Genomic DNA, 20007 nt, shown 5'->3' with positions numbered 1-20007 from the left:
CCTTTTTTCTCTTGCTCTTCGCTATGTGCCTTTGGAAGGCCTGTGTCCATGACTGCCATACTTGTGTTACCTTAACTTTATTATGGCTTTTTGTGTGTCTCTTGGCTTTGGATATTTTCGTAGCAGCCTCTGGTGTGGTGCTGGTTATTGATGTGTGCTGAGAGGCCTGCAGGGGTTTGAGCATTGTGTCATCTTTGGGTGTATGACCATGCCCACTTCTGTAACATGCTGGATTACCTTGGTTTCTGTTTACTCACCAAGATGAGATCGATGAAAAACTGTTATTCAATATTTTTCTCCAACTGCATCACTCTGCATGGTCCATGGTAGAACGTACCAAACATTGTTTTGCAAAGTGGCCAATACGGTCGCACTTGGAACAAACTTTTCCAAAGGCCGGACGTTGCCATGGGGCATTTCGAGTGCCACACTTTTGGCACAAGATGGCGGCGGCTGCTCCTGTCGGCCGCTTAGAATGGCCACCTGCACTGAGAACACGTTTCTTCGTGATGTGCGTCACAGCACTAATGGCGTTGGCTTCATCTTCCACATTGGCGGCAAACTTTTTTGAGCATAGTGCGCCTATTCTTTGTGCAACTATCCCGCTCGCCTGGCAAATCTTCACCGCCTTTTGCAGCACCAAATCTTTCTCCGCAATAATATCACTCAAAGCGTATCATCAGATATACCAAAGACAATTTGGTCGTGGATTAACAATGATTTCAGGTCACCGAAGTTGCATGACTGGGCCTTCGGCCTCAAGTCAGTGACAAAACTGTCAAATGATTCACCGGGTCTCTGGGTACGCACACGGAACATATAGCGCTCAAACGTTTCATTCTTCTTAGGGGAACAATGCTTATCGAAGTGCTTCATCACTTCGTTAAAGTTCTCGTGATCCCCCTCATTTTCAAAGACAAACTAGTTATACAGTTTGAGTGCTTGTGAACCTGCCACTGTTAGCAGCGACACGATTCGCCTTTCATCATGGCCGAAACATAAAGTTGGAACTGCAGTTTCAACAGCCGCCAGTTCTCATCTATGTTACCAGACATCTGGTAGGGGGGCCCTCAGTCCTTCCATCTCGAGCTTCAGCATCTTCTAGCGCGTTGGGTGATCTCAGGCTGCAGTTCATCAGACCAGTCTTCAAGCCGACTGCCTAACGTTAGCATCACCGTCGCTATCTTTATTACTTCAGCACTTGTGGTACCATGTTGTGTTTGGTCCTTTATACCGTACGAAGGAATCCACCAAACACTTCAACTTGTCAAATCCAGAATCTTTTATCGAGTTTCGTGTGGTAACATAGCAATCTGATACAGAGCATGTTATCATGGAGTCTGCTAACTACTCCTCTGGAATCTGCACCAAGCACTGACCATTCACCTGTATGTCTGATTACACTCTCAATCTTCTTCTGAAGATGGCAGAATGAGGCTCCCCTTATATGGGAGTCACTGGTCACATAGCGATGAGGACTGTCAGAGGATACAGCAGGATTTAGATTGTTTGGAGATATGGGCGGAGAGATGGCAGATGGAGTTTAATCCGGACAAATGTGAGGTAATGCATTTTGGAAGGTCTAATACAGGTAGGGAATATACAGTGAATGGTAGAATCCTCCAGTGTATTGACAGTCAGAGAGATCTAGGTGTGCAGGTCTACGGGTCACTGAAAGGGTCAACACAGGTGGAGATGGTAGTCAAGAAGGCATATGGCATGCTTGCCTTCATTGGGGCATTGAGTATAAAAATTGGCAAGTCATGGTCTAGCTGAATAGAACCTCAGTTAGGCCACACGAGTATAGTGTTCAATTCTGGTCGCCACACTACCAGAAGGATGTGGAGGCTTTGGAGAGGGTGCAGAAGAGATTTATCAGGATGTTGCCTGGTATGGAGGGCATTAGCTATGAGGAGAAGTTGGGTAAACTGTGTTTGTTCTCACTGGAACTTCGGCGGTTGAGGGGAGACCTGATAGAGGTCTACAAAATTATGAGGGGCATAGACCGAGTGGATAGTCAGAGGCTTTTCCCCAGGGTAGAGGGGTCAATTACTGGGGGGCATAGCTTTAAGGTGTGAGTGGCAAGGTTTAGAGGAGATGTACGAGGCAAGTTTTTTTACACAGAGGGTAGTGGGTGCCTGGAACTCGCTGCCAGAGGGGGTGGTGGAAGCAGGGACGATAGTGACGTTTAAAGGGCATCTTGACAAATACATGAATAGGATGGGAATAGAGGGATAAGGACCCTGGAAGTGTAGAAGATTTTAGTTTAGACGGGCAGCATGGTCGGCACGGGCTTGGAGGGCCGACGGGCCTGTTCCTGTGCTGTACATTTCTTTGGTCTTTCATCACCTGCTGGTTGGAGGTCGCCCACCACCATCTTTGATATAGCCCGTAGGCATATCACTACACTCGCCACCAGTAGTGGGGTTGCCGATGTGATGGAGAATCGGGCGTAAAATAATCTTTATTAGTAAACTTAACACTGCAATGAAGTTACTGTGAAAATCCCCTGGTAACCGCACTATGGCGCCTTTTCAGAATGTCCAATTCATCGAACAAGCATGTCTTTTGGGACTTGTGGAAGGATACTGGAGCACCCGGAGGAAACCCACGCTGGCACGGGGAGAACATGCAGACTCCGCACAGGCAGTGACCCAAGCTGGGAATCGAACCCGGGTCCCTGGTGCTGTGATGCAACAGTGCTAACCACTGTGCTACCGTGCAACCCTAAAAGGGATCGGCGCCGATCTGTTTGTGATGCTCCGGCCCACACTAGCGGTGGGATCAGGGTTTGTGCCAGTGGAAGGATGCAAACGGATTTGAATGACCCATCTGCATCCATTTAGTGGGCTGGGCACCATATTCTCCAGGCCCTCATGATTCTATGGTCCTTTGGTCTGGGAATCATGTGGGTGAGAATTACTACTAGTATTTCCCAGCCCGGCTCTGGTGGTGGACCATGCGGGGGACTCCCCCACAGATAGGGGACCCCTCCCACAGAGACACTCTAGATTGGGGGACCCTTCCCACTGAGTCCCCCGAGATAGAGGGACCCCTCCTTTCGTGACCCCCTAGATAGGGGGACCCCTCCCACAGAGTCCCTTAGACAAGGCCCCCCACTCACACAGACCCCCTAAATATGGAGACCCCCCGAAGGGAACACCAGAAAAGAGACCCCTGTCTGGAAGCTGGTGAGCAGCCCTGATAGAGGCAGTGAAAAAAAATCACTGTTATAACACTCACTTGGGCATATACCTGCAAGCTCAGACTGAGGAAGCATCACATCTCAATTCGTGGAAAGAAAAAGCAGTGACCTGTGTTTAAACCTCTCAGATCTTTATGCTGCAAGTCATTCATTCATTCCCCTAAGTGGATTGTGATTGGCAGCTTCCACACACACAGCTGTGTGCCATGCTTCATATCTTCGCTCATGGTTCAGCATCTCTGAAGTGCTCTGACCACAATGCCAACAAACATCTACCACTTCAAAGAGAGTTAAGTGCTTTCAATTTCCAGCTGAGCACTTCAAAATCACTCCGCTAGCAGCTCCACAGTCGAGGCCATGGAGTACTGCCAATCTACCTCCAGAATGAAATTGATCAACCGTTGCTTGGCCACCTCTTCTCCCCTGTCTCTATAAGCCTTATATGCTATTATTTCTCCTCTGATCATTGCCTTCAGTGCCTTCCAGAATGTAAAGGGCGAGACCTCCTTTTCTGGTTGCAGCTTTTGTTGAACAATATTGCTACCCCGATGAAGTAAATGGTAAATGGGAGTCTGAAGAGTTCATAAGAAAGACGTTTATTCAGCATAACAGCATTATTTTCACAGGACAAGTCCTCACTGCTTTGTCAGCTGCGGCAGCTGACCTGGTTAACTCACAACCAATCAGCACTAGGGATCAATCATCCCCAGCTGGATGAGTCCAATGCAAGTTTATCGTACCCCCTCCCTCGCCCTTGTGTCGAAGCACGGATGATACACCTGCCCTACCCGACTTTCCTTGACCCTCATTTGGTCCTTTGCTCTAAAGTGTGTCTCCTGGAAGAACATAACGTCGACCCTCAGGCTTTTTAGATAGGCGAACTCTGGATCATTTCAAGTCGCCTGATGAACCAAGTGGCTGTCCTGATGGAGGGGGTTTCTGTCCCCCTCCTCCTATGCGTTCAGCCATGTTTCTCTCGTGGTCATGAACGAGTTCGCCACGGGTGACCAGCATTCTACCCTTATTCCTCACCCCCTTATGATACCCGAGGTGCCCCCCCCCCACCCCCCCGATCCCCCTTTTCCTATCAGCTCCTTTCCCTTACCATTCGACTCCCCCCCCCCCCCCCCCCCCCCCCCACACACACTTGCTGGCCTAACTCCCTGCCGAGTGCTCCATCCCTCTTGGGAACTCCTTCACGCCCCCTCCCCCTCGCTTTACTGCCATTCACCAGCTAGTCCACTAGCTTGTACCCGTGTGTGTTTTCCTGCTCCACCATCACGGAGAGAAGCGTGGCCAAGTTGCCCACTCACCGGGTGGGAGGGGATGGCGCATCGGGTTGCATGGGTAGAAACGCCCCAACTGATGTGGGGGAGTGGGGCCCAAAAATGCGATCGGGCAAGATGCCAGACGCAACCTGAAATCAAACCTTCGAGAAAGATGCAAACATAGAAAAATAGAGAGCAAACGTTCTCATATGCAGTGTACAACATTACAACCCCCGCACCCCCCTCCATCGTTTATTTAGGTCCGTAGTTTTGTACATTCGCAATTATTTCTTCCCCAGACCATTCCTCTGCACAAAACCGTTTGCTGCTTCTGGTGTATTAAAGAAGTGGTCCCTGTCTTTATATATGACCCAAAGTCTCGCCGGGAAGAGCATGCCGAAACGCACCGTCATTCTATAGACCGTGCTTCGGTCCCATTGTTCAATGTCCTCATAAATCCGGATGGTGTGACTTTCACACTTATACGATTGCACGTTCCTCGCCCTGCTCAGGACCTGCCCTTTATCCTGGTATCTGCAATTTCGCGATGATTGCCCACGCTGGTTCCCCCGATTTCCAACTTTGGCAGAGCGACGTGTGCGCCCAGTCTACGTCTGGGGGTTTTGGTGAAGCCCTCCTCCTGACCAGTTTTCTGAGCATCTTTGAAACTAACTCCATTGGATTCCTACCTTCTGAGCCCTCTGGTAGTCCGCCAATCTGGAAATTTTGATGCCTGGACCTATTCTCCTGGCCATCTACTTTCCCCTTCAGCATCCTTTGGGTTGTGGTCAGCGTTGTTATCTCGGCCTTGGGTGAGGCGATCCGCTCATGCTGTTCGGTGGTTCTCCAAGTTCCGAATCATCGCTCTTTGGGCCTCCAATTGTCACTCCACCTTATCTATCATTCCTCTTATGGAGGCCACATGGACTCAATTAACATAGAACAGAGAACATACAGTGCAGAAGGAGGCCATTCGGCCCATCGAGTCTGCACCGACCCACTTAAGCCCTCACCCACCCTATCCCTGTAACCCAATAACCCCTCCTAACTTTTTTTGGACACCTAAGGGCAATTTAGCATGGCCAATCCACCTAACCTGCACATCTTTGGACTGTGGGAGGAAACCGGAGCACCCGGAGGAAACACACACTGACACTAGGAGAACGTGCAGACTCCGCGCAGACAGTGACCCAGCGGGGAATCAAACCTGGGACCCTGACGCTGTGAAGCCATAGTGCTATCCACTTGTGCTACCATGCTGCATCGGTATTTGTCGACCTTATCGCTGACTTGAGGTCCTCCTTTACCACCTCCCCAGCTTTTGGAGTTCATTTGATATGAACTCCATCAGCTTCTCCATTGATGACTAGTTCGACGTTGGCGACTCTGTTGGGTTTGCCATGCTCAAGTTCACCTCATCACGTGGGTCTCCCACCCCGAGGGAGGGGTTTTTCTTACTTTGCTCTTACTTGCCTTGCGGTTTCCCTACTGGATCGCCGGCATCCCAAATCTGGCGGGTTATTGATGGGGGGCATTGTCTAGTTTGGCTTTTTGCTAGTTTGGTGTCTGTTCCTTGGGTCAGAAAAGTCCAAAAATAAGTTTGCAGGGGAGAGCCACCTTTTGTGTGACCGCTCAGCTCATGATTGCCATCAGAAGTCTGCATGTGTTCGTCTTGTGTGAAGGGAATCCATTGAATTGAAGTGTAGACTTAATATGGTGAAGTTCATGTTGTAGATGTTTCTTGTCACTGATAAAGTTGGTTGTTCTGATGAGGGTATTGGAAGCCAGTTGAGCAGAGGAGGGATGATGGTGCAATCGGTAGTTCATGTATATGTTAGTGTGTGTGGGCTTACGATAGACTTGATATATTGGTATGTCACTATGAGACTTGATGAAAACATCAAAAAAGTCATTGAAAATTGTTCCACATTCATTGTAAGATTTATACTCTAATGTTGATTGATAAGATGTTATATAAACTATGAAGTTCTCTCCGATCATGTTGCCATATGACAAAAGTGTCAATAGATCAAAGCTGGACGATTAGCTGATTGAAGTGCTGCTTATACAAGTAATTCCATAAAGATGTTAACGACAATTGTTGATGATGAAGACCCCCACAGAAGCACCATTTGTTTGTTTGAAATAGTAACCTTAACGTTGGAATGATGTTGAGTTTAGGCAGATCAATGGAAGATTGAAAATGTAATCAGGTGGCAATGCAATTCCGTTCAACAAGAGTTGACTTCTTCCAAATGTTATTTGATAGCGTAAGCTTCTGTGATGGGTGGGTTGGTGGGAGAAAGCAGGGAGCAGATTAAGTGTTGGCATTAGATCATTGGATGGCTGAAGTGCCAGTCATAGTAGATAGGCATCAGATTTTCCTTTTTTGTTTAGAATTGTTGCGACCAGGTGAGAAGGGTGAACTGACTCCTCTCTATTCAACCTCCTCGGTTAGTCACAACAAAGATTTAAGTTTCTTTTTTTATGAGGATTCCAAATCCTAATATGTTTAACTGTTTAAGCTGAGCAAAAGGAACCAATCAAACAAAGTTTTCTCAAGTCAATGAGCAAATTTATTAATCACTAAACCCAAGAAAAATGATAAAAATGCAATGTCAAGCATTCCGTGCTCATGCAGTCATGTGGGCACACCGATCACACACCCACTCAGACGCACACACCATAAAAAAATATATGATTAAGTGTCCTTTCATTGTCCTTGAGGCATAGATTTTAAATGCTGCGTGTTTTCTTCAGTGAAGTCAGATGTAGAAGATGTTACAATGATTACAAGATCTCGGTTCGCTGGTAGCTTTCTGGTAGAGGTGGCTTCTTAAACGGGAGGCACTCTTATTCCAAACGAGAGAGCGTTGGAGATAGGGCAGGCCTCAGCATGTTTCCACTGCTGGAGGCTTTCTTGACATCACTTGTGCCACTTGCGATCTCTGTTAAATGGCTGGGCAGTCCTGCCTTGAAATACTTCACCCATTTGTGCATTTGTTTTGTGGGCCTGTGGCAGCCATTGTTTCAGTATCTGGTATTTTCCCTTTTTTATTTTTAGAAATATTTTTATTCAAGGCTTTTTACGTGTGTGTGTGTATATATATATATACACAAAAATATTAGAAGATCAAAAAATCACCATGAACAAAAAAAATACATATCCCCAACCTCCCCCGATACCAACACCTCACCGCACTCCATTTCCTAATTTTGACTCCCTTATCACTACCCCCTCCCCCTCCCCCCTGACCCCAGCCTCCCAATCCCCCTCCCTCCTGACCCCTCAATCCTTGAAGAATCAATGATTGGTTTCCACCTCCAGGTGAACCCCTCCTCTGACCCCTGCAAAGTGAACGTGACTTCCTCCAACCGCAGGTATTCTGACAGGTCACTCACCCATAGCCCTGCCTACGGCTGCTCGGAGTCCCGCCAACACAACAAAATCCATCTCCGGCTATCAGAAAGGCAAAGGCCAATACGTCTGCCACTCTCCCCACCTGGACTCCCTGATCTTCCAACACACCGGCTATCGCCACCTCTGGACTCGGGGCCACCCCTACACCCAGTATCTTGGACATAACATTTGAGAAATCCTGCCAGAACTCACTCAGCTTTGAACACGCCCAAAACATGTGGACATGATTCGTGGGCCCCCTGTATACTGCCTACACCCTTCTTCCACCCCCTGCAAAGAACTGGCTCAACCTCGCCACCGTCTGCTGTCTCCACGCCTTAAACTGGATGAGGCTTAACCTCATGTGGGCAGCATGGAAACATAAGTGGATAACACTGTGGCTTCACAGCTCTAGGGTCCCAGGTTCGATTCCCTGCTGGGTCACTGTCTGTGCGGAGTCTGCAGGTTCTTCCCGTGTCTGTGTGGGTTTCCTCCGGGTGCTCCGGTTTCCTCCCACAGTCCAAAGGCGTGGATTGGCCTTGATAAATTGCCCTTAGTGACCAAAAAGGTTAGGAGGGGTTATTGGGTTACGGGGATAGGGTGGAAGTGAGGGCTTAAGTGGGTCGGTGCAGACTTGATGGGCCGAATGACCTCCTTCTGCACTGTATGTTCTATGATCTATGTATCCATGTCCCGGCCTGCACCCGTTACGTCGCAACCACCACTGGACTCGTGAAGTGCCTGACCAGCAAGAATGGAAGAGGCGCCAACAACAGCGCCCTCAAACGCGTCCCCCTAAACAACGCTACCTCCATCCATCCCCACACCAATCTCTCCTTCACCACCCATTTGCTCCCCATTGTTGCAATATTTGTCGCCCAATAATTTATCAAATTTGGCAACGCCAGCACCCCCCGTCCCACTCCCCCCTTTCACCCCCTCTCCAGGAACACCTACCTCACCCACTGGGTCTTCCCCGCTCACAGAAACCCTGAAATTATCCCACTAACAAAAATAGGGACGTTCTGGAGCAGAAACAAGAACCTGGGCAACACCGTCATTTTCACTGTCTGCACGTGCCCAGCCATTACCAATCCCTTAATGCTGTAAGCACCATTGCCAATGACTCTATTGACAAGGTGAAAAGCAATGGGGAGAGTGGGCACCACTGTCTTGTCCCACGATGAACACCAAAATACTCCAAACTCTCCCTGTTTGTTCAAATGCTCGCTACCAGCGCCCTATACAACAGCCGAACCCACGCCATAAATCCCTTCACAAATCCCACTTTGTCCTCCCTTATCACCCCGACACACAGTCCTCTGTTTGCGATCCGCCCCACGCCCCTGCCCTATCCCTTGCCACATTGTACATCCCCACTAGCAATGGCTCCAGCTTCCCACCAAACTTCTTATAAAACTCTACTGGGAACCCATCCGGCCCCGGGGCCTTCCCTGTCTGTATCACCCCCACGCCATTCATCACCGCTCTCAGCCCAATCGGGGCCCCAATCCCTGCACTCTCCCCTTCACCTTGGGGTACACCAACCCGTCCAGAAACCACCTCATCCCCTCCTCCCCGGCCTGGAGCTCTGACTTGTACAGCCTCCTATAGAAGGCCTCAAATTCACTGATATATTGCACCTCTTGCACTCTGCAACTGCCCCATCGCCTTCCCTGTGGACATTAACCCAAACTCCATATGGAGCATCTCCCCCACCTTTATCCCTTCCTCCGGTGCCACCGAGCACCTCCGAATCCACCCTCAGAATCTCATCCACCAGTCTTGCTCTCTCCTCTCGCTCCACCCTCTGCCTATAGAATCATAGAACAGTTTCAGCACAGAAGGAGGCCATTTGGCCCATTTTGTCCATACCAGCCCTAGGACATCCAGGTGCGCTTTCTAATCCCACATTCCTGCACCCTGTCCATAGCCCTGTAGCTTAGAGCGCTTAAGATGCAGATCGAGGTCTCGTTTAAAAGAGTTTAGGGTCTCTGCCTCCACCACCAACTTGGGCAACAAATTCCAGACTCCCACTACCCTCTGCATAATTTCTTCTTGTCCCCTGAACACCTTCTGCCATTTGTCCAACACCTGCCCCACCCACCCCTTCTCAGCCTCGTCTGATCCCCCAACTTCACGTACGTATGTTGCAAGAACACATAGTCCACCTTCAGACTCCTCAGGTGCGTGAAAACACACGACCGTTTAACTGGCCCATTCGGCCCTGACCCCAGCCTGGTCAAGGGCTGCCCGCCCCCTTCCCCTGCTTATCAGCCCACTTATCGCCCTTGGCGGCTTTCTCACCTGCGGTCTCCTCCTCAGCGACTTTGTGTGCCCGGTCCACCTCAAGGGGCTGATCAAAGGATCCTTCCTCATCCGCTTCTCCAAAATGCCCACCACAAACTTGAAGGCCTCCACACCTTCGATGCCTTCAGACATCCCACAATCCTTAGATTTTGCCTCCTGGAGCAGTTCTTGAGGTCTTCCAATTTCTCAGCCTTTTTTGGCTGCTCATCACCATCCCCATCTCCACTTCCAGCAAGGTCAGCCGATCCTCATGCTCCACCACTGACTACTCTACCTTCTGGATCGCCAGGCCCTGAGCCTCCTGCCTCAGTTCCACCCGCTCGATTGCCACCCTAAGTGGGTCAACCACCTTGGAGAAATTCTCTAAGGCCTCTTTCCTCTGCTGCTGGAATTTGCCATTTAGAAACTCCATGAGCTGCTCCGTCAACCAGTGGGGGACAGCACTGACCCCTTGCCCTCTGCCATCTTCATCTGTGTTGCACCACAAAAACATTCCTGCTCCAGCTGCTGTCTCTTTCCTGTGGCACTCTTCATCTGCTGATCCATACACCAATCTTACCAAAGGAGTATTACTTTCTCTGGGCACTCGTACACCTTTTGCCCTCAAACACCCTAACGTTTGGGTGGGGAAGGACAAAAAGAATCCATCTCGAGCAGGAGCCACCAACTGTGCGACCACTCCATGGCTGCCCGGTACCGGAAGTCACCGTTCTTTTGTTTTTAATGTCTCTTCGTCATTCAGAGTTTTGATGATTGATTGGCTGGGTTATGGAAAATATCTTACTCTTCACACTCCCCTGATGGTGGTTTATTTGTTTCTCCTCATCATCATGGAAGGAGGCCTTGTATTTTTAAGCAGTCTGCTCTGTATCAGTTCAAATTTTTGATTTTCAGTCAATTGAAAGTAGAAAAATTATGTACAGGATTTAGTGCGCCACCTGCCACATGTTACGTAGGGGTGGAAGGCGGCCCATAATTGGCCAGCGGTAGGATCTTCTGGCCCTGCTGTTGTCAGTGAGGTTTCCTGTTGAATGTGCCCCATACTGCCGAGAAACCCATGGGGGGGATGCGCCAACGACAGGACTTGAAAATCTTGCCGGCATGAATAACCGGAAGGTCCGGTCCATGCTACAAAAAGATAAAGGGGCAAGGCTCCATGATTTTGAAATCTTGCCTTTCTCCTGTTTGTCTTGGGAGGCTAAAATTCTCCCCATGGTTTGGTTAATATTTATAATTAGAATCATAGAATTACTACAGTGCAGAATGAGGCCATTGGACCCAGCAGGTCTGCACCGACTCTCTGAAAGAGCACCCTACCAAGGACCCCCCTCCCCCACCACACACACACACACACACACACCGTATCCCTGTATTCCCATAACCCCACCCAACCTTTTGGACACCAAGGGTCTATTTAGCATGGCCAAACTACATCATTTGCACATCTTTGGACTGAGAGAGGAAACCGGAGCACCCAGACGAAACCCACGCAGACACGAGAGAATGTGCAAACTCCGCACAGTCACCCAAGGTCGGAACTGAACCTGGGTCTCTGGCGCTGTGAAGCAGCAGTCCTAACTACTGTTGCACCGTGCCACACCTTAGGTGCAGTCATTTAATTTAATGAATAGAATAAGGAAAAAAAAAGGCAACGCATAGGGTTGCAGCATTGTTAAATTGATGCCAAAACAGATTCAAGGAGTAAGTAATCATTATTTTCCAGTACCCTAATAAAAAAGACAATTTATTATCTCCGGCACCCGAGATGCGAGTCGATTATCACTCAGAGAAAATGTCGGCCATAGCCAACTTACTCCTGTATATGGACAGTTTTGTCCTGCAACAATCCATTTTGGGCTTGGGGGTTTTCAATTGAGCGCAAGTTCTCCTCATCTTGGAGCTGATACATATGTCCTGTAATTTCATGTACTTCATCGATAAAAGGTTTATTCTAATTGATAACACACTGCTTTCCATTGTAATGCTACACAAGTGCAGTAATAAATGTATCTCACAAAGGCCATGTGTTTGTGTTCCCTTCCTGCTTACCTTGTACTTTACCTAGACATGTTGCATATCCCCAATAGAGGAAGGTCCTGAGCACACCCTTAACAGCTCCTGGGCCAAACTGCAGATTGTCAGTCAGAAGACACTGTGTCCACTTGACTGTCAATATTGTTAAAACAAACCAAACCTTTGTGACGTTTCCCAATGTGTAAAGGCCTTCATATAGTCAAGGTCATGTGTAATGGGAGATTTATGTTTCCATCAGTGTTCTTCTTTGCTGGAATTCAAACCTGTTGGGATGGTTGGAGAGAGTTTCACCACAGGGCAGCTCTTGCATTTGATCAAAATAAAGTTATTACTGTTTTTGTAAACCACTGTGGTAATTTGGATATCACAGAGTGATGTGCCAAAAAAAAATGTAGTGAATGTTATTTGTGTAACTTGACCTGCAAGAGATTATTAAATTATCTAATTTAAATCTGAACCTTTATTTCAAGCTTTCCTTTCTACTGTGCAAAATGTTTGAAATCCAATTTGTCACATTCTTCATAAGATTTATTTGAGAAACACTGCACAGGGTGTTGTTGGTAAAGCACTCTTTTCCTGTCGTAATCTGCAACTATTTTTAGTTGAAACCAGTCCATTAGGTAATGGCGCATCTGAGAATTTAGCGAGCTGCAGAATGCAAACCATGAGCCTGATAAGTTTGTGAATTAAATTCCATCCATCAGACATCCCACAAGCGTTTTTGTAAGCATTCCCCTAAGATTCTTCAGGGAATTTTCAGGACTTAAAACAGACTTGAGTTTAATTTTTACTGTTCAATCACTATGTATTGTGCAATTATTACAAGAAATGTTCCAAATAATGAAAATCTGGTTGGTGGTATTAAACTTTAGTCTGGTCTTGGAATTTTGGGCTACACCAAAGATCCACAAATGAACCATAAATAAGTAATCATAAATCTGCCATGTAGGCAAGTTAATTTTCTTTTTGACTGTGCACTGATGAAAGTAAATTCTTATATTGCCAGTAAAAGTGTTTAACTTCTTAATAAGACATCCCAGGGGCAGGGAATATCTAAATCGAATCAATTTTTAGGCGATTTTGAATTTTGAATTTTCTTTGTTTGCAAAGTACTTTCATAACCTATTTGGACTCTACTGCCACTAATAAAATCGTAAACAAAGAATTTGCAGTTTTCTTTGCAGAATACAATTTGGATTTACCATCATCAAGTTAATGTTTAAACACTACAGGTATAGTATCCTAAATCGGCTATCTGAAAACCAATGATGTTCAAAAATTTGATATTTTTTAAGCAGCCATGCAAGAATTTTACATTCCATTAAATGGGTGGGAAAACTTACTGGCTTGTTTGGGTCTTGGTGGTCTGCCGAGTAGATAACGCTTCACGCTTGTCATTTCCTGCATTTCGAGTGGTTGGAATGATTTTCAACCCCATCTGACCCAGCTTGGAAAAATTTGGAAAGTTGTACTTCTCTGCACAGTTTTCATCCAGAGTGTTTCTCTAATGTTCCACTGAACACAGCTTTTCATTTTTGGCCTTCCCGAAACACTGTTCAGCTTCAGACTTGGACTTGGTCACTGTCAATCTTTATCTAAATACAGTATAGGCACTGTGAAATGCCTCTGGGTAATTTTCTGAAAACCAATAAGATCCAAAATCTAACACAGACTCTGTCCAAGATTGCAGGTTTTGAGACATTCCATCTGTATTAGTTGGCGTGTATATTTTCCGCAAAGTTACTCGTGGGCCAAGAAGTGGTGTCCTGTGAGTGTGAGTGCGCAGTAAAGTGGGGTGGTAGGCAGTCCTGTCACCTCAGAAAGAAGGCTTAATCAGAGAGTGGAATGGAAAGCAATATTGGAAGGCAGCTTTGAGCGATGCTGGTGGCCATGGATTGGAAAATGTACAAAGTGGCACCATCGAGGTAGATTTAACTTGTCTGCTTTTTTGCATGTTTTTTGAATGATTGTGTTTTCCTGATGGTTGAGGACACTCAACTTCACAGGGCCTGAAATCTCACAGTCATGTCCCCAGTGGAGCTGGAGCTTTCCTCCTGAGCAGGTAACTGCTCAGTTGCCCTGGGTAGCCTTGTACCATGCTCTTCTGTCCCTGAGTTGCTAGGGGGAGTGGGAAGGGGGTTACCATCCTCATTCAAAGTCTGGGCTACGAGTGCCTACTTTTCCTGCCACCTGTGCAGTACAAGGGCACCCCATTACCAAGTACCCAGTCCCCCTTTGCCCCGCTGATCCTCTTGTCGGCCAGGGCGATGCCCTGTAACAATGATGACTGGTATCCCACTCTATACTGCGTCCCTGAACTTCAATTCCATATCCTCCTTTTGAGATTTTAGAAGTGATCAGTTTCAGAATAGCTAAGATTGGAGGGATGTTTGACTTGCTGAGCAGTGGGATGATGCAGCAGAGGCAGCATATTAGTGGGACTCTATCTTTGTGAGAAAAAAGCCAATGAGTTCTTTGTGCTTTTGCAATATTACGTGATAAAGTAAATGGTCCACTCAACATTATCTTGGCATTTGGCAACTTTCAGCCTTTTACAGGTAGCTTTAGAAAACTGCATTTTTTTCATAGTGGTTGAGTGACTAGCTCAAATTTTAATAAATAAGTCTTTGTTCAATACAATCTTCCAATACAATTTGTATTGCTAGTCCCCGTGTCTTTATGTGTCTCACCCCCACAACCCAAAAAGATGTGCAGGGTAGGTGAATTGGTCACGTTAAATTGCCCCTTAATTGGAAAAAAAGAATTGGGTACTCTAAATTTATTTTAAAAGAAATTTGAAATGCTATCAGCCTCAATAATAAGCATCCAAGTATAACTGTAGCTTCGGTTTAATTTAAAGTGTCAACTTTTTTAGTAACTGTTTGTGTTCTCTCATTTATTGAAGGCATATCTTCCAGTACATTATCTGATTTGTTTCATTCATGGTAATGTGGACCAATTCAGAAGTGCAAAATTATGAGCCATTTTTATAGACTATTTATTTATATTAAATTTATTACTTATTTGAGGAATTAAATATTTATTCCTTCACCAAAATAGTCTCCCCTCTCTCTGCCATGCTTCCCTTTTGTTTTAATTACCACATGGTGTTAGAGGCTGAGACAAGCCAGAGGTGGCCACAAAAATGTCGCTGCAACTCTTAGTCCCCCATCCCATTCAAAATGATGGTTACAATTGGAAGAATTCAAGAATGCTGCTCCTCATGAAATTGTATTAGATGTTGCTACTTATATATTGGCATTTGTATCTGACAGATTTCTTGTCATATTTTCAGAGGATGTGATTATTTTAATAACAATGTTCCCTGAATTGTGAAGCTGTGTTTATGTTTTAAATGTGCTCATACCCCTCGTATTAGATTTGCATCATTTGAAATAATTGCCTATATTAGCTCCTTGATTAAAGGTGTGAAGAGTCTCATTAAATAGAATGGCAGATCATTTTCTGGGCTTGATGTAATAAATCCAATGGGCATGGAGTATGAAATGTCATAAGTTCAAAATATTAATAGAACATTTGCTCATTCACCCTTCAAGTTTCCATACATGAGGCATTTTGTAAATTTATTTTGTGTAATGTGTCTGAGCTGTACGGGCCTTATAGAGTTGTTCCTCTCCGTAGCACATGGCATAATTATATGGATGATTTAATGAAATATTGCTCGAGATGGCCTGATTAAAAATACTGCCAGCCATCAGTGATTTAATATCATGGATAAAATAGTAATTAATTATCCTTTGAAGTATTGTAAAATGTTCATAACTAGTGGAATTTAATTACAGCATTGTCATTTTCATTAACTTTTAGCTTAGTATTAGTACAAAATTTGTGATTAGTACACATGTTGTAAATGTGCATGATGATTTAATCCGTTACAAACAGTGGAATAAAATATTCAAGCAAAAATTTACATTACGAAACCACACATTTCAATTGTATGTTTTTTTTTTGTATTTGCATATACTCTATCTTTGCTTAAAATTTTAATCTAATTTTTCCTTAAAGTGTGATGGCCTCTTCTTCAACCACTTCCTGCAGCAAAATATTCCACGCTTCAACAACTAACTGAGCAAAACCAAATTTCTCCTAACCTCGCTTTCTTATATCGAAAATTTTTAATCGATCATCCTTCGCCACTGACACCCCAACCAGAGGAAATTACCTTCCCCTCCCCCCTCTATCAAAACTCAAATTTAGAAACCTCTACTACTTTTCTGCCTCCCCTTCTCTGCTCCAAAGGGAATAGAGTCCCACAATCTCAAAACGTTACTCATAATTAGAATTTCAAACCCATGTGAACTGTGTTTTCATGTGCTTTCTATATCGTGCTACACAAAATGTTATGGCATTCTCCTTTTTTTTCAAAAAACCACAGTAGTGTTAGTACTATTGGATCCTACTCCTTTCTTAAAAATACAAAATGCCATATTTCCTATCTGACAATAGTTCAAAGTAAAATATTGTAGGCAATGTTGTTTTGGAGAGTTCAACGAAATTCCTAGACATTAAATATGAGTATATTTCGGGGCAGCACGGTGGCGCAATGAGTAGCATTGCTGTCTCACAGCACGGAGATCCCAGGTTCGATCCCGGCTCTGGGTCAATGTCCGTGTGGAGTTTGCACATTCTCCCCGTGTTTGCGTGGGTTTCGCCCCCACAACCCAAAGATGTGCAGGGTAGGTGGATTGACCATGCTAAATTGCTCCTTAATTGGAAAAATTAATTGGGTACTCTAAATTTATATTTAAAAAAATGAGTATATTTCAGTATTATAGTGACAGAAGTGCAGAGCAGTAACATGGATGGAAATATATGAAAGGAACTTTTATGCCAGGATTATTAAACAATTCCAGCTTTATAAGACAGCCAGTATCTTAAATTAATTCCAACAAAATCCAGGACATGATGAGTTACAGAATAAAGCAATAAATGAGACACAGAATAAAGTAATAACCATCACAACTTTGGGTTAAAAGACAAATCTGAACTTTAAGGTCAGCAAATCTTTTGCAATCAGTTTAACTTCAATATCTCTAACCTAATTTTCTCAATCAATATTCGTGAATTATGGTTCTCATATAATCCTTTATACACAACTGATGTCCCTCCTCCCACATGGAGTTCTAATCTTGTACTTTTATTTTTTAAATGTCTAGTTTTATTTTCATAACTATAATGTCTCCAGATTATTAGGAAGGCAATTACGATGCAACTTGGCTTGAGGCAGAGAAGTCATTAAACCCGCTCAAAGCAATCTCGGATGATTTGTGTCTTTGATCTGATATTTTCTTTGAATTCTCTTTGCATATAATAATTACTGTTTATCTTTAAATTTAAAGATTCACGAGGTCTTCAATTGCCAGGAGTGCGACAAAAAATTCATATCTGCAAACCAGTTGAAGCGCCATATGATTACCCATTCAGGTAATTCCAACTTGGTAGTTTTGAGGTGAAGCGGTAAAACAGATAGCTGAAGTTTCACTTTCTGGGTCTTGCCTTGTGACCTGCTCTCCTGGTAATTAAGTAACACAAAATAAAATTTGTCATAGCTGCTTAACCATCTTTAATCTGAAAAAGAGCCGATTTATGCTCATGGTGTGAAGCTATTTTTCTTTGAAGTCATTCTCTTTTGACGGAAGCTAATTAAATGGAGTTTGGTGTTTGGGAGAGATGGTTTAAGATGTGCAAATTGCAGGAGATATACCCAAGCTTGTCCGACAAAAAAGCAATTTGATGCACGTAATTCAAAAGGCATGCAGCTGTCCATCTAATTGGTTTAATCTTAATTGTGTTGACTTAATTGCAAGATTCCCTCAGTGGATAAAGTCTTCCTTTCATCTTTCCTTCTTTAGAAACTGACAGTTTAATATTTGCTGCTCATTCTTCACAGAGAAACGCCCTTACACCTGTGAGGTCTGCAGTAAATCTTTCAAACGGCTAGATCAAGTGACTGCACATAAAATTATCCATAGCGAGGACAAGCCCTACAAATGCAAACTTTGCGGAAAGGGTTTTGCTCACAGAAATGTGTACAAGAACCACAAAAAGGTAAATATGAATTCAGCTTGTATACATATGTGAATATACCTGTATATGTGTATGTATATATATAAAATATATATACATATTTTTATAAATTCACACAAATTTGTGATTAACCCTGCAACTGGACTGCAAAAAATAACTTTGTAACGCCCTACTACCAATCATGATTAATAAATTTGCACTTGCTTACATCATGTTTATAATCTGCACTCACTGACATCACCCTTTCCACAGCACAAGGACCTGGGGAAGCTCTGCATACCGGTAAGTCATTAGTAATTTCCCAGTTGAACAACTTGTTTAAAACAAAATTTGTAGTTTATAAAAAATGTATATGCGGATGAAATGTCTAATCCATTTAGTTGTTGCTGTGAATTTAAGCTGCTTTCTAAGCTTCTCAATTGTGTTTCTTTCTTGTAAACCTTCTGGCAGTTTCAGTTCTGTAAATGTCAAATTCAGGCGTCCTTACCTTACGATGTTAAATTTATAAAATTTGCCTACAGTATGTGGTCCAATTAGAACGCATAAAACAATGGGAAAGTTTCAAGTGTTTGGCTGGATGTGCAAGTCTATTTTGGGTCATGGAAGTGATTATATTATATAAGTGCAAATATTTTGTTCACTCAACGAATATTGTGGAAGAACTTTGTGCCATTAGTGCTTGAACTTGCATTTTTTAAAAAGCCTGAATCATTTGGCAAATCTCTCCATTTCCTGTGTTGACTGAATGGTAAGAAATATTAAGCTGAACATCATTATTTGTAGTTTGTGCTATTTGTCAGTAACTTTCTGCACCTTGATGAAATATTGACCAGAGACACTCTTCTCCTGCTAAAGCTTATTTGCACCTGATTTTGAGCACAAATCAGGAAGCGATTCACAATCCTTGCCATGCAAATTTCTGCATCGCAGGGATTGCGAGAGATTCCCTACCAAATCCCATTATCAGGCCGCCATTTTGCACTGGAGGCCCGATAGTGAGGTCCAGCGACTGCCCCACCCCCCACCAGTGCCATCCTGCACAACACAATTCAGCTAACTACTTGAAAATCACTCTAGCGTGAAGGGAGGTGGATTAAACAATCCAGGCAGCTGGGTGTGTGTGGGGATTGTCAATCACAGTCCAGTTAAAGCAATTTCCAGAGACAAGGGGTGCAATCTAACAGCCGTGCAGCGCCGGGTTGGGACGCGATGTGCCAATAAATATCGTGAGAGGCCTCTTGCAAGATTTATCCCGCTTGATACGCCTTGTGAAATCTAATGAGATCTCACGAGGCATCACAATCTGGATTTGGGTGCACCTAAATTTGCATATTCACGTGTGCAGTTAGGCTCGCATGAATATGCTCTTGCTGGAGTTACCCAAGGTGCAGGATCTAACCCTCGCACCTCGGAGACCCTGAGCGAATGCCATTTAGCACTGGTCTCCAACGTGGAGCAGGCATATGGTGAGGGGGGTTTCTCTCCCTGGTGATCGGGGGCCCCTGGGTTTGGGTTCTGACACGGTGGTACCATGGCAGTCCCGATGCCACATTGGCACTGCCAGCCTGGCATCTCGGTGGTGCTGCCCTGGCACTGACAGGGTGCACAGGTGGCATTGCCAGGCTGGCAGTGCAAAAGTGCCTGGGTGGCAACTTGCCCACATCGGGAATCAGGGCCTGGGTTCCCCTGCCCTTATGAGGTCGGGTGCAGGGGGTCTGATGACCCCCTCATTAGTAAGTTGG

The 20007-nt window shown here is 44.9% G+C and overlaps 1 protein-coding gene across 4 annotated transcripts in view; it reads left to right on the top strand.

Annotated features, from left to right (window-relative positions):
• Positions 1–20007, top strand: part of prdm5 (PR domain containing 5) — a 581469-nt gene that overhangs the window by 209545 nt on the left and 351917 nt on the right. For 2 of the 4 annotated variants that reach the window (XM_072496194.1, XM_072496196.1), the window contains 3 exons: positions 17578–17662; positions 18129–18286; positions 18518–18547. In XM_072496194.1, coding sequence (XP_072352295.1) covers positions 17578–17662; positions 18129–18286; positions 18518–18547 — 273 coding nt within the window. The remainder of the gene's footprint in view (positions 1–17577; positions 17663–18128; positions 18287–18517; positions 18548–20007) is intronic. The other 2 variants (XM_072496197.1, XM_072496195.1) reach the window with 1 other exon arrangement.

This window comes from Scyliorhinus torazame, chromosome 3 (assembly GCF_047496885.1).
Source record: "Scyliorhinus torazame isolate Kashiwa2021f chromosome 3, sScyTor2.1, whole genome shotgun sequence".
NCBI classification, from domain to species: Eukaryota; Metazoa; Chordata; class Chondrichthyes; order Carcharhiniformes; family Scyliorhinidae; genus Scyliorhinus; species Scyliorhinus torazame.
Note: the sequence above shows the minus strand (reverse complement) of the source record. Positions and strands in the feature narration are given on the sequence as shown.